Raw genomic sequence first — 14340 nt, 5'->3', positions numbered from 1 at the left:
TTTCATACATTCAAATTGAGTTTAATATATGCAAGGACTCCAAATATGTGTTGCAAAACATGCCAGTATATTGTCATCTTTCTTCAAGAATATATTACAATGTACCAATCACATGTGCTGTATGTTAAATATGCTGCAGGAGGGGCAATTTGAGGTGCAAATGGTGCATGGCACTGACTTTGGAAGGGAATTTTGTTTATATATAAACTAAATAGCCCACGGAGGAGTCAAATTAGTTACAAGCAGCAGCATAAAAAAAAATTTAATGCGTTTTTCATCATCTCTTCATATTAGTATTATGTGTAATCATAACTGAAACTGTATTTAATTGATGAATGAAAAGCCTAGAATGTAAATATATTATGGAATACCATATGTGTGTATGTCATATGTATGGAGGATATGTATAAATTACAAAATGTGAGCGCAAATATCCCATTCCCACCATTACACTTAAATATGAAGTTGCACTTCTGGGATTAAAATTGCCGATATCCAATCACTAATATTTCTTTATCACATTCAAAACGAGGTAGACCCTCTATCATGATGGTCTCTTTCCATTCAGGTACACATAGGATTGAACAAGATAAGTGAACATTAATCAGATAAAAGTATTCAAATAAGAGATGTAACAGTTTGCAAGCAGAGTTCCAATTTTATTTTTGGCAGCGTTATCCTCTTTTTTCCCGTCGTACAAAATCCAACCAACTAAGACAAAGCCCTTAATTGAGTCCTCCAGCTCTGCCTGAACGACTCCGCTTTGTGTCTCGACGTGTAACAGTCTGAGTTCCCAGCCGAGCGCTGCACTTACAGCCACGTTCGGATATAAGCTATGTGGCACAGAGCCTGGATTTAAAAATTCGACGTTCCTAATTTAAATCACAAGATCAAAAAAACGTCATTTAAACGTGTCCCCGGACAGGCTGCCGTGTTGGATGTCGCGGCTGAAACGTGTCAGTGGATGACCCTGTTTGAGGGAAAAACCCAAAGTGCTTCGAGGTTGTTCACTCGAGTGGGACAAAAGAGCTGCAGATCAGATCAGAACCTGTGAGATGGAGCTGTTTCCTTTGATTCGCTTGGCAGCGGCACACTGATCCAGTCCGTCCTCTGCAGAATGACTCCTCACTTTGCTCCTCCGCCAGTTTGAAACATCTTTTGGACCGGAGCCAATAGCCCTGTGGCTTTATGGCGCTCAGTCGCAATCCATGTACAGTAAATATTGGTTTTAAACTGATTTGCTTGCGGGCGCAGTCATTGAGAAAACAAATAAAGCTCGGCATAAACACAAAAGTGACATCTTTCTTCTTTTTTTATCTTTTTTTTTTTTTTTTTTCAAAAGTCATTAAAACGTTAGTGTTTTTGGGTTGTTTTTTTTTTGTAGCATTCAGTCTTCGGAAAGGCAATACTCCCGACGAGATCCAAACAGCACTTAAGATTCACAAAAATGCATCAGAGGAAATTCAATTTCTCACCAAGTAATGCGATAGAAAATGGTCAATGTCTGGAAAACAAATGGATCTAAGTAGCGCGCCGCCTCCCGAGAGTCTGACAGGGGTCATGTCTGAAAGGTGGAGAGCGCTTCACGAGCCATAAACAGCCCAAAACAAAGTCAAGGCACAAATGAACAAGAGAACACGCAAATGATCACTCACTGCCATTTAAGACACAAGTGGAATATCTCCTGTTTTTAAAGCTGGATAAAACACCGATTTCTTTCAGATTCATATTCAATTCTCCCACAAAGTGCCATGTGCAAACCTGTACTTTGCTGTTTACAATTGTTTCTGTTGTTTTCATCAGCGCAAACAGGCATGTACCTGTTACGGTATCCATCTATATAAAAATAAAATAAAAAAAATTTGCATCTTTAACCTGAATGTCTCTTATTATGGAGTAGGCCAAAGGAGAAGAGATTCAAGTTTTACATTTAATTTTAATAATTCGATGAGTCAAGATGAGCCGCGTAGTGTTTCACCGTTCTCTCGACACGGGCCACACAGCGCGCCCTAATATTCATGCGGCACGGGTATCGCCAAGATACACATTAATTAGCTCATAATTCTTAATCTAATCAGCCATGTGTGCGTGTGTTCTGCGAGTGTGTGTGATTATGTTCACATTCATTTGCATTCTTAAAAAGTGCATGAATATTAAAGTGTCTCACTGACCTTTGGTCCAAGATTAGAGCGGGATAATGACATTTTCCTTTGGACGAACCTCGAGTTAATTTGTGTGTGCAAGCAAAATTGGGCTATTGGTTCGGGGCGCTTATCGTTTCAACTCGGTGCCCATTACATTGAAATAAAGTACTTTGGGAAGAGTCCTTAGACATTGGGGATCGATGGTTCATTCGAGACGTAGATCTTATCTTCATCAATGCTGGGGCCAGTTGGTCAACTCCCCCTTCATCATCGCCATGGCGACGATGCTTAAAGGCAACCGATATAAAAACACACATGAGCACATGGACACACACCGACCTACAAATATATATTATTATGGTCTTTCTTCAGATTTAATTATCTCTTTGTGTTTGTCCCGGTTTGCGGCGCTATCCAGCCCGCTTTTGTAACTGTGACCCTAATCTGTGTCATTATTTAGAAATCTCATGAATTAGTAATGGTATCATCTTTATTTACCACATTAGAAATATGTGAAGGAAGGGAAGTTATTCTCCACACATGTCAGAACACGACCTCCCTCTTTGAGCCAGATCTGTCATGGCCTGTACCACAGTCTTGGGCCATTTTATGTTAAAAAGTTATTTGATATGCAGATAATGTGCATCCCAATGAGCGTGTGCATGCGCGTCTGTGTGCATGCGTGTCTGTGTGTCCCTGTGAGTGTTGTGTGTGTGTGTGTGTGTGTGTGTGTGTGTGTGTGTGTGTGTGTGTGTGTGTGTGTGTGTGTGTGTGTGTGTGTGCGTGTGTGCGTGCTCGTATTCCTGCAGGATTGTTTGTGTGTGTGTGTGTGTGTGTGTGTGTGTGTGTGTGTGTGTGTGTGAGAGCGTACGTGTCTCTACGTGCATTTGTGCTATGGCGTCGCTCCATGGGCGCCTCTCTAATTGTACACGCCGAAAAGTGTAGCAGCACTATGAAGCCGGAGCGGAGCAATTAAATACCCATGGAGAAGGGTGCATCATGCAATGTCAACAAGAATTAACTCCCACCTTGGACTTGATAGCCTGGCGGTACGAAAGGAAGCAGAGAAGGAAGGAAGCATGCAGAGAGGAATTCATACACACGCGCGTTATTAGGCATGTAGATCATTTGTTGCCCGGATGACAATACTAAATGTAAATTTTACCCACGGTGGATGGCGCTGCCGTCCAGTCTTTGCCTCGCCTCTCTTTTTTTTTGCATTCCCCGTTGGATACAATCATACGTCATTATGAGCTAGTGGCCTTGCGGTTTGTCACTGTCGGAGGCCTCTAAATAGAGACTTTTGTTTTTCGAGATTTGTGAAGATTTATGACAGTCAAGGCACTATTTAAGCGATGATGCACAGCAAAGTCATTTTGGTTAATGTGAAGCCATTTTGAAAAATGTCAGGTTCCGTGGGTTTCCAAGCTCATCTCCTAGCTCCGAGCAGAAAAACAATACGGGGCATTGTGCCATTTGTTGGGTCTATTCTTTTAACGGGGTAACCACAGATGGGATGTGAAGTGTTATTATATTGCCGAAATGAATGATGAGTTTGTAATCTGTTCTGTCAAGTCAATCTCTGAACCCCACTTTTTTCCTGAAAAGCATCTTAAGATTTGTGGGGGTCACCGGCTTTCACAATGGATAATGCTTAGGAAAAACCACGATCTACCCTCTGTACTTTCTTGCAATGAATTAAACTACTGTTTGTGTGTGTGTGTGTGTGTGTGTGTGTGTGTGTGTGTGTGTGTGTGTGTGTCTATATTATAGACCAGGGGTTCCAAACCTCTTAAGAGTGGCTAAAGATCCCTCTCGAAAAAAAGGAACAAATTGGTAATAAAATAAAAGGTAAAACTAGGGCACGCAAATAAAACATTTCACTTAAACCTATCTGACAAATTGCAACGCTCACAACAAAAATCTCACCCTCGTTAGTGAGGCTGAGTTTACATATTTTGAGAAAACGATATATGCATTAAAAATGGCTGACAAAAAAATCGAAACAAGAAACAATGTTAACGAAATAATAATTTGGCTCCGGACGGACCCCTTTTTGGAAAACCCATGTTGTAGCCCAAAGGATTTGTCTGCTTTGTTTTGAGAATTATTTAAGAATTATTTGAATATTGCCTGGAGTAGTTCAAGACTAATGACTCAAGAGCAATATTTCAAGGGTAATAACGATTGAAAGCGAAAAGCTGAGGAATGATTGTGATCCTTCAAATTGCTGACCAAAAAGTGACCCAAAATTGAGTATAATATTTACTTATTGTCATTAAAATGGTTTTATGATAAAACATTTATTTCTTATGATAACTATTATTGCCTGCTATTACTGTAATGTAAAGCCATTTTGATTGCATGTGGTGGATGAAATTCTCCATATAAATATATATTATTATTATTATTATAATTGTTATTATAATAATAATCATTATTATAATTATTATTACAAGCAGTATTAGTATTAGTATTATTAGCAGTATTAGTATTACGAGGGCTTTTTTTTCAAAGTAATATCACGTTTAATTGGCGCTCAGCAGCGCCCCCTGCTGGCCATTGCGTTCCTATTTAAACTGTGATGTTCCGCGCATTCGAGCCCAGTCAAAAAGAAGCGTCCTCGCTCCCCACTCCTTCAAAGTCAGTCTCACACGCTCTGTCACAGCAAGCTGGGGTCCTCCACCCGGAGTTCACCCTCCCCGGCGGAGCTCGCCAAGCAACACACGGCGGGACCTCTCTGCTTTTGCCGCAGGAGGAATGTTTTATCAAGACAATTTGTGAGAAAATACCTGAGCACCGGCGATGCGGAGGGATCAAGTTTTTCCACTTCGACATGAACGCACCTCACGCGGACCCTGAACGGCAACTCCTCCTCTGGATTGATCGATTGATTGATTGATTGGTTATAATTTCGTTGTTTTTTTTGTTTTTTTGTGGGTTTTTTTTTTTTTTGTTTGTTCTTGTTGTTTTTGTAAACACGTCTGATGATTTTGCGCGTCTGGGGAAAAAAATGTCGGATTATTGTTAACAACAAGGGCATTTTCCGAAAATCCGTGGAGTTGAATGAGGATACTGACACGTTGGGGGGAATTTACAGGAATTGACGAGGATTTGAACTCACCATTCCCTGTCTGCGACTATGTGGATACAGGTGCAGGTCGTTCTGCTGTTCATAGGTGAGAGGTGATCCGCCGTCATTGCCCACGCTTTGCTTCTAAAGGGATGTTCAGGTATTCGCACTTGGACACATTGTTCATCGACGTAAACATCAAAATGTAAAGATGTGTGAGAGAACGTTATGAACTTCAGCGGCATTTGCGCCGGTCTAATTGATATTGATGAAGCGCCCACGTTTTATACCCAGTTAATCACGTGTGACAACTATTTGTTAATATAATAACCATGAAAAGCCTGTCGTTCACTCATTCTTAATTTTGGACCACATTAAGAATTCACTTGCATGGATGTCTTTGGTCAACCGTGAGCCGGTGGCGTCGTCGGATGATCGTTTTGTCCCTCACCTTCATCATCACCGTCGTCATCATCATCATCGCCGGCCTGTCGTGCATCCCTCTTAACGGTCAGAACTTGTCCTTTCCTGAGCAACTTGCTCCCACTTATCCCCTGCGCCGATGCGGCCGGCGCTCGGGGTTCACAACCACCACAAGGTGTCTCTCTTGTCCCTTCATCAATAAGTGCCCCGCGCCTCGGTTTGGAGCAAAACCCCCTTCCAGACACAGCACTCCGAGCACCAGCTCCAGCGTCTGATCCAAACCTGTTGACTGGTCTTTTCAACCTGGACTGTTATCTGCAAAATGCTTTGCCCCGTCTTCCTCCTTCTTTCCTCCCACATCGCTGTCATTTCCTCCCCAACTGGCGTTCAATTTGGGAAACTGTCCGCGGTCCGAGCTTTATTTGTCGTGGCTAGAAATGTGCTTCAATTCAAACTCAGTGAATTCAAACGGCGGTGGTGCTGCTTGTTCCCAGGCAAACGACACGAGACGTGATGTCAGAATCACTAATCTCAAAGCGGTACCGTGCAAAATGTGATAAATTCATGGCGCCCCGGCAGCCGTAATTCAGTTGGAGGTGATATTCACACGGCGGAACAGGAAGCCGTGCGGCGTGTTGTTCAGGGGCAGTTTGATGGGGATGAATCCTGCCTCTCAAGCAGCACCAAGCAAATCACGCTGCACAACGCAAGCTCCTTGCCACAAATTATAAGTGAGAGAGAAACGACAATACATAAAATCAAGGCCTGTGTTGTGGGGACCTTGTCTCTCTCTCTCTCTCTCTCTCTCTCTCTCTCTCTCTCGCTCTCTCTCTCACACACACACACACACACAGAACCACTAATGCATGCCCATCTTTAATTACCCCTCTTTCCATTTACTATCTCTCCCCCTTTCTTCTCTCGCCCACCCCAGATCAGGCCGTGACCTGGGGGGGCTCCTCGGCCTCGGCCCTGGCTGCCGACGGCCCCAGCGCCATCAGCATGGGGCCTCGGCCCGGCGCCCAGCCCGAGTGGGTGGACTGTGTCCAGGCCACCGACATGTGCAACCAGAGCCCCTCCTGCAGCTCTCGGTACCGGGTGATGCGCCAGTGCCTGGTGGGCAAGGAAAAAGACTCCATGCTGGACACCAACAGGGAGTGCCGCGCCGCCCTGGAGGTGCTACTGGTCAGCCCCCTGTATGACTGCCGCTGCAAGAGGGGCATGAAGAAGGAGCTGCAGTGTCTGCAGAGCTACTGGAGCATCCACATGGGACTTACTGAAGGTAGGGGGAGGCAGATGGTGAAATTAGGAACCTGAAACATGAAAGAACAGTAGCACATTTTTTGCACATTCTCAACCTGTTCCACCGCATTACAGTGGTTTCTATAAGACCACAAGCATCTTAATATGAGCATTTCATATGAACCGTAGCCCCCCCCGGTTTGTTTTCCCACAGTCTGCATAATTTATACAGTTTGCAAGCACGATGAACAGAGAGCGAGATCACACGTTGTCCATATTATGATACGGCTATTGAGTGATTATTTGTTTCAGTCTATCTACCCAGCGTGTGAGCAGCGATAGTTTGGAATGGGATCAATAATGTAGTCAGCAAAATGCAGTGGGCTGTTCTGCAAGACTCAGGGAAAGGGCCGGTGGGGGGTAGTCATTCTCAGGGCTTTATGGCTGTGTATGGTTTAATATGTTCATTGGACAAAACATCGAAAGTGCTTTAAACGCGTGCACCATGTGTTTTCACTAAATGGTATTTATGGATTTTTTTTTCTCATCACAACTCTTCTAAACACTCGTATCATTCCAGTAATCCAGATGAGGCTCCAGAGTGCCTCACCAAGCAGCGTCAGAAAACAGGCACCGTACCCAATAATGTTGCCCAATTTCCCCAATGCCTTCTTAAAAAGATACTAAGGTTCACACCTCCCCCAAAGGAAACTATAGGTTGTCCCGCTTTCCTCTCACACTCTGAGGTAATGGGGCTGTAATAGGATTACATTAGGTGGAAAACCGTTATGGGAGACCTATTGGTTTTCACCTAAAGTGTTCCATATTACCATGTTATTAGGTTACAACCCCACGGCTCAATAGCCCTTAAGCGTCCACTTCCGCTAAACATAAAATAATGCCCTTGTTGCAAAACTTGATTTTGACGTTTCAATATTGAACAAGTCACACTGTTGCATTGGTATCGTACATAGCGGCAGCTTGGATCTCAAATGAAATGGCTAAATTAAAAAATGATGGTCGGCGACCGCAGAAGTGGGAAATCATTAGACAAATATTGTCACCCCCCACACACACACACACACGCACGCACATACACACGCACACACGCGCACACACACACACACACACACACACACACACACACACACACACACACACACGTTATAGCCTGTTATGGAGGCTTTGCAAGGAAACAAGAAAAAAATGCCTGTTGTACCGATGTTGAGTGTCGTGTAAAGTCGGATTATGCGTTGTATTGAGCTTTGTTGACTGGTGGGGCGCCACTGAAGCGTTGCAAAGGCTCCACGCCCCGAAAAGACTCCGGCTCCCTGTGACGTGATCCGTGAAGCGATCGGCCATGCCAAGCGCTCATGGCACCAGCTCCACTTCATCAGGCCGAAGGCAGCACAGGGTCCCTGACATGAGTTCAAGCAAAACGTAACCACGTGGACGCTCCCCCGGCCCTTTGTCCCGCCTTGTTCTCCTGGTTTTGTTTTCTCTCGTTCACACGTCGGGGTATACCTTCATTCATCTCACTCTTTCCTCTTGTTCTCTGCCTCCTCTGTAGGGCTGGTCAAGATATCGATAGGATATCGATATGATATTGATAAGTGACTAGGGATCGTCCGCGATTTTGGTTCAACATCCTAATATCGATAAAGTTAAATGTTGTTTTTAAGGCTACATTACAGTAAAGTAATGCTATTTTCTGAACTTCATAGATTGTTTTAGCATTTCTAATCAACGCATCTACCTGATTGGTCCCAAAATCCACATTACTAATGATTGTTTTCTTGGGTGTAAATGTTTCATAAGCAGAATCTGGGCCAAGTCCCTTTCCCTATACGAGAATTTGCCTTGGTACTAGTTGGTGTATTGTAGTGCAGGCAGACAAGTAGCATAAAAAAGAATGCTTAACAGTCAAGACAAACAACCAAAAATCCAGTCTATACAGAATATGAAAAATATGATCTATATTCCAGATAAAGATAAATTACAAAAAAGGCCATGACAGGGGCTAAGTGACAGTATGGATGAAGTATCGACTGGATATGAATATAAATATAAATAAAGTTGGATATTTCTGTACATGATGAATAATACAATATGTATACAGCAGTGTGGACACGGCTAACACGGTGAATATTGCCCATTTTACGAAAGCACCAAGAGTCACCCCCAAAATATTGGCAAAATTACCGATATCATCCAAAAATACCGCAATATTTTATTTGATCAATTTCGCCCAGCCCTACTCCTCTATCTCCCTTTTCCTTTCCCGACTCTACCAATTAAAAGGTTTTCTTGTTCATTCTCACTGTCTGCTGGAACCCGTAGAATCATCAGTCAGAATGTAAATTTTTTGGGGGGGTATAATTCGGAGCAGGTGTGTTTACGCAGGGCGCAGGCCTCCTCTGCGTGTACCGCGTGCCCTTCAAGCTCCTGCCTGCTGGTCCAGTAGAACACTTCACAGCAGTGTCCCGTTTTGGCCCACACCGCCCCAGGAGATAAAACCCGCTTTAACGCAGACGAAAAAGCTCTTACAGTGCAGCTTTAATCTAATCACGATCCATTGTGCAGTCGAGCGGGCGTTTGTTAACTGGAAACAATCCGTTGTACAACATCCTTCGCTGGAAAACAAACACGAATGGCAGAGTCCCAACAGACCTGCCCAAAAATAATTCTCCTAAGCCACTTAAAAAAAAAATCGTTCGCGGACACTCGAATATAGAGGGAAAGGGGGGGGGTTTGACAAGGTGCTTTTGTGCTCAAAAGGGTTGACAGTAGCTCAAAGGTTGAATTGTGCTCTTTGTAAAGAAGGGAGGACGATAGGGGGAGAGGGTTTTAATACACTTTTATTTAACACATGTGGTGTCTACTAACACAGTGGCACAAGCACAAAAAACTGAAAGACAAAATAATGAACAGAGCAATACATAAGTAAGTTATAATGATATGGTAATTATAATACTAATAAAAAATAAAGAAATACCAACAAAAGTAAAAAATAAAAACATTAACCACATAAGAAATAAAGGCCAAAAAAGGAGGGGGCGACATCCATTTAAAACACCGGGAATCAACCAAACTTGGTGCAAAAGGTCACATTTCCCTCTAAAACAGAGCAAGTGAGAGATGGAGCGAGGGGCACTGTAAGTCAATCAAGTCAAGCCGAGCCAATCTTATTATCACAGTTACAGTCTGAAATAGATTTGCCGAGCCACTTTTAGGAGGCTTAAGTGGATCAAAGTCATTGAAGAAACTGATTTGGCCACACTTTGCATTGTGGATACAGTGCATTGCGAGGAAGGAGCGCTTTGCTGCGACCCAGGGCCAGGACAGGCAGTCCGTGTGGGGACTCGCCCACAACCTTGACATTGCCGACAGAAATAAGGAAACGGCTGAGAGGGTTTTTTTTTTATTTTTATTTATTTTTTTCCTTTGGGGGGTTGTAAGAGCCTGGCTTGCACATTTCCAAGAAGCGACTGAACGTAGGAAACCACGAAGACTAGGTGAACCACACAGTGTGAAGACAAATTTTAAGTAAGTCTACTAATTACTAATCCGTTCCGCCCAACATGATTTTTACAATAATACTGGACAATAATGCCTTGCTTGGGTTTTTTTTTGTAGAGATAACAGATTAATTTGCCGGCATTATGAAATCATTTCGCAGCAAACGTAATTGCTGGCGTGCTCCGGGTCAGCCTGTTAAGTGCATTAACAAGCGATCTGGGGAAGGAGTCCACGTACCGCTCCTGCATTGGGCTCTGACTCACGCTGGCTTCTCATGCATCCATCACCTCCCTTATTGCTGCATGATAACTGGAAATCTTAAAGTCGCAATCAATGAGATTATCTCTGCGTGGCGGATTACACCAAAAGTCCCAGAATCCCATTAGAAACAGCAAGGTTTTTATTTTTATTTTTTAATCTGCTTTGATTTACAATCGTCTTCCCTCGAAGATGGTCACTGTCTTTTCTCAACGGTTTGCCGCCTTTTGATTGATTTGATTTTTTCACTTGAGGGGCTGGGGATTTTTATATTTTTTTAATGAATGTTCATCCAGCTGTGCTTCGCCTTGTGCGCGTGGCGGACCCCACCACCAACAATGATAAGCAGCATATAGAGAGCGCATAATGCAAATATATAGAATGGCTATTTCTTATAAAGTGCCGGCTAAATAAATATGTCATGAATATAAAATATATAGGAATCTTTTTTACAAGATAATCTTGCAGATTACCACTTTAATCTTAGCTGCATTGAACTATATAATGCTTGAATGCATTTCATGTCTGCATTTTCTTCCTATCCTTGGGGATTTAAGAATTTAGTCCTTCGATGTCCAGATGATAACTTATATATATAAAGCATGGCTGATAAAAAGCAGCCCCAGTTGAATAGCCCCTTTGAATGGCGTTCCAATGCCTTGAAATCCACATCCACCTTGATCCACATAAAAGTTGTTTAAGACTTGAATGCAAAACAAACCCCTGCAAGGTAACAGCAAACACTATAGACATGTAAGAGCGATGAGTGTCTCTACTTGAACTGATAAGAGATTGAATCTGAAAACCTCAAAGGCATTTTAAAGCTGAGGATTGGTTGGAATAATGAACAAGTGCATTGCGCCCGGAAAACACTTAATGTCGAGAGCCTCGGTTTGACAAACCCATGTCTCAAAAAGTGTCATTGTGCGTTATCTTTGTGAAGCAAAATGTGGCGTGTTAAGGAGATATATCCATCAATTGAGTTTTTATCTCTTAGACCATCCCAAAATGCCATATAAGCGACTGCATATCTCTGGTCTGAATACAATATAAACATACCTTTCAGAGGAATTAAAAGGGATTCAAGACTCTAACAGCTACAAATTAGTTTAAACCTCAACCACTCACATAGTGTTGTATTTTACACATACAGAGCACAGAAACCATTTACTCCTTCATAAAAGCAACAAATTGGTTATATAAATGAAATCCACACTGGACTGGAAATAATGAACCTAGGATGAACATAAATGTGCAAGCAAGTTCTTTCAGATATATTCACGGAGGGCTACCCGAAACACATTCCTATTCCTAGCACTAGCGCAAGTAGGCTGTTTGGCACCAAGGCGTGGACCAGGGACATCGAAAACCCGGTGATCAATAAAGGCGACAGCAATTACGAGTGCCAATCACGGCCAAAAGCCGCAGAACAATGCTGGATGCGATCTGGTTTTTATGCTCGGACCGTAGCTTTGGGATCCAGGCCCTGTATCTGCAAGACTTTGGCTGGAAAAATCAGCAGTCCTCACGAGAGCATGCTCAGAGAGCTGGAGCAGCTTCCGATGAGTGGCAACTTTGTTTATTGCGCAGACTGCTGACCACTTATGTTTGGCCATAAATGTCTTAAAGAGATGAGTGAAGAGAAGTCGCTGTCAAAGGCTCTTCTGGAACTAGATGTGATCAGGAGCTAGAGTTGCTATTGAGAGCAAGAGCGGAACAGCACAGCAGTCGATAAACATTATCCTTCGCTCACCAAAGGGCATAATGTGGTTTTCCACAGGGATGCATCGTGCAAAATATTCCTCTACATGTTTTCAACTTATCCTGTACAAGTAATGTATGATTAAGGTAAACAAACACCCGAGCTCCGATCTCAATTGGCAGCGTGCTCAAAGTCCTTTTCGGGTCCTGGCGAAGGAATTGAGAAGTGATAGGAGCTGATAATGACGGAGGAGCTGTTGGCAGAACCCCGAGGAGGCGGCACAGGGTGGGCCCCATGCTTTCGGGGTGCAGCGCACGTTCCTGGATAGAACACAATTTAGCGAGGCACGCAGCAGGGGCTTGTCCCGCTGTTCGCACTCGGGAAAGAATCAACCCGGTCTAAATATTTCATTCAGCTATGGGCGGCGTTAGAAATCTGCCCTGCAAACTATGCAAACTATGCACTTTATTTATTCACGCAGCCGGGATATGGCAACATTTTGAAATTTGTCAATGAATGGAGCAGTTGTTGGCCTGCTGAGCCATCAACGCTTTGGGGAAAATGATTCCGATTTGGATCGTGGCTCTTTATGATGCAGTTTGCAGGTGCGGCCTTCTTCTAGGCTGCTGTACTGCACCCTTTCTTTGGTTAGAGATCTTAGCTAAATGGTGTTGTAATGACACTCTTTGAGTCATCAGTAATAATGTGCTAATGGTGACTAGTTAATTGTGGTTTCTAACAGAAAATGACAGCTGAATTCATTGTGTCAATGCCGCCATACTTGATGGATAATGGGTAGTTTTTGATGTGAATGGGCCTGTGTCGGTGGGAGGCGGTGAGAACTAGCAGTTTGAATCTATAAAAGAAGTAATTACGTGAAAAGAAACAACCAGGGATATACAGTATATATGGCTTTGGCTCTTTTTCAATTGTGCCCTGAGCCTCGTGCGGATATCGTCTGGCAGGTTTGCAGCAGAATTGGTAATTTAAACGATAACTTTTACACCCTGCACACACATTATTTCATAGCGTCAGCGATGAACACAGCCTGAATCACAAAGCAGGCTCGGAGATCTTTTGTGTGGACCTTTCATTGCACTTTAATTAGTTGCACTAACTTTAACTGGGGAGACAGAGAAGTACGTGTTAGACTCTCGGTTTAGTGCCGAAGAGACGTGTCTCCTCATGAAATGACAAGAAACGGGGAAGACTTTGCGGAGTGATTTATTTTCCCCGTTTTCGTGAATGTCGGCATTGTACGTAAAGGTCACAATCTCAATATGTAGCTATCCCACGCTAATGCGTCCAGCTGGCCACTAATACAGCTGCAACTTCCACGAAAACTACCATGTCAGCCTGCTGCGGGTTTTTTAGCCGACATTTCGCCCCTTTCCTTCCTCTGCTGATCTGCAGAGGGTGGAAGAAGAGAACGAATCTCTCCCCAATGGAGAGAAAGAAGCAAATAATGAGAGAGCAGGAGAGGAGGAGATGCTCACGGGGCCACGGTGGTACAGTATACCGGGTGGGGGCCGTGGGGGCGTTTACAAAGTACACAGTATTCCTAGGTGAAACCATCATTACTATGAGCAATGATAGCAGTCGCCGGCCATTACCATAGCCATCCACTGTCATAAGCACAATACAGGGGGATCGGCGGTTGAGTGGGCACTGCATGCTGAATACGTCCCCTCTGATTTTCCTCCCCTTCTGTCGCCGGGAACAGCACTGGCGAAGCGACCGCTTCATCATCGGGGGAAGGGACCTGTCGATAAGCCCTGGACCCAATCAATAAGGCCTTTCAGCGCCTCTCCTTCTGCCATGTCCCTCGTCCCTCGTTCTGAAGATGTGAAAAGGATCAGTGAAATATGATGAAATAATGGCCGTTGTTTGTTCTCGTAAATCTGTTTAATGATTTCCTATAAGTGTGAGTGAAGGGGGCATGGAGTGCCAGATGAATGGGGCCCCGAGATGCCCTCCCA

The 14340-nt window shown here is 43.6% G+C and overlaps 1 protein-coding gene across 1 annotated transcript in view; it reads left to right on the top strand.

Annotated features, from left to right (window-relative positions):
* Positions 1 to 5207: 5207 nt before the first annotated feature.
* Positions 5208 to 14340, top strand: part of LOC307232781 (GDNF family receptor alpha-2-like) — a 59420-nt gene continuing 50287 nt past the window's right edge. Inside the window, exons 1-2 of the mRNA XM_080003937.1 lie at positions 5208 to 5323; positions 6575 to 6922. Of these exons, the coding sequence (XP_079860063.1) occupies positions 5287 to 5323; positions 6575 to 6922 (385 nt within the window). The 5' untranslated portion in view covers positions 5208 to 5286. The remainder of the gene's footprint in view (positions 5324 to 6574; positions 6923 to 14340) is intronic.

The sequence above is a fragment of the Zeus faber genome, assembly GCF_960531495.2.
Source record: "Zeus faber genome assembly, chromosome: 7".
Classification (NCBI taxonomy): Eukaryota; Metazoa; Chordata; class Actinopteri; order Zeiformes; family Zeidae; genus Zeus; species Zeus faber.
The sequence above is the reverse complement of the archived record's forward strand: the minus strand, read 5'-3'. Positions and strand labels throughout refer to the sequence as shown.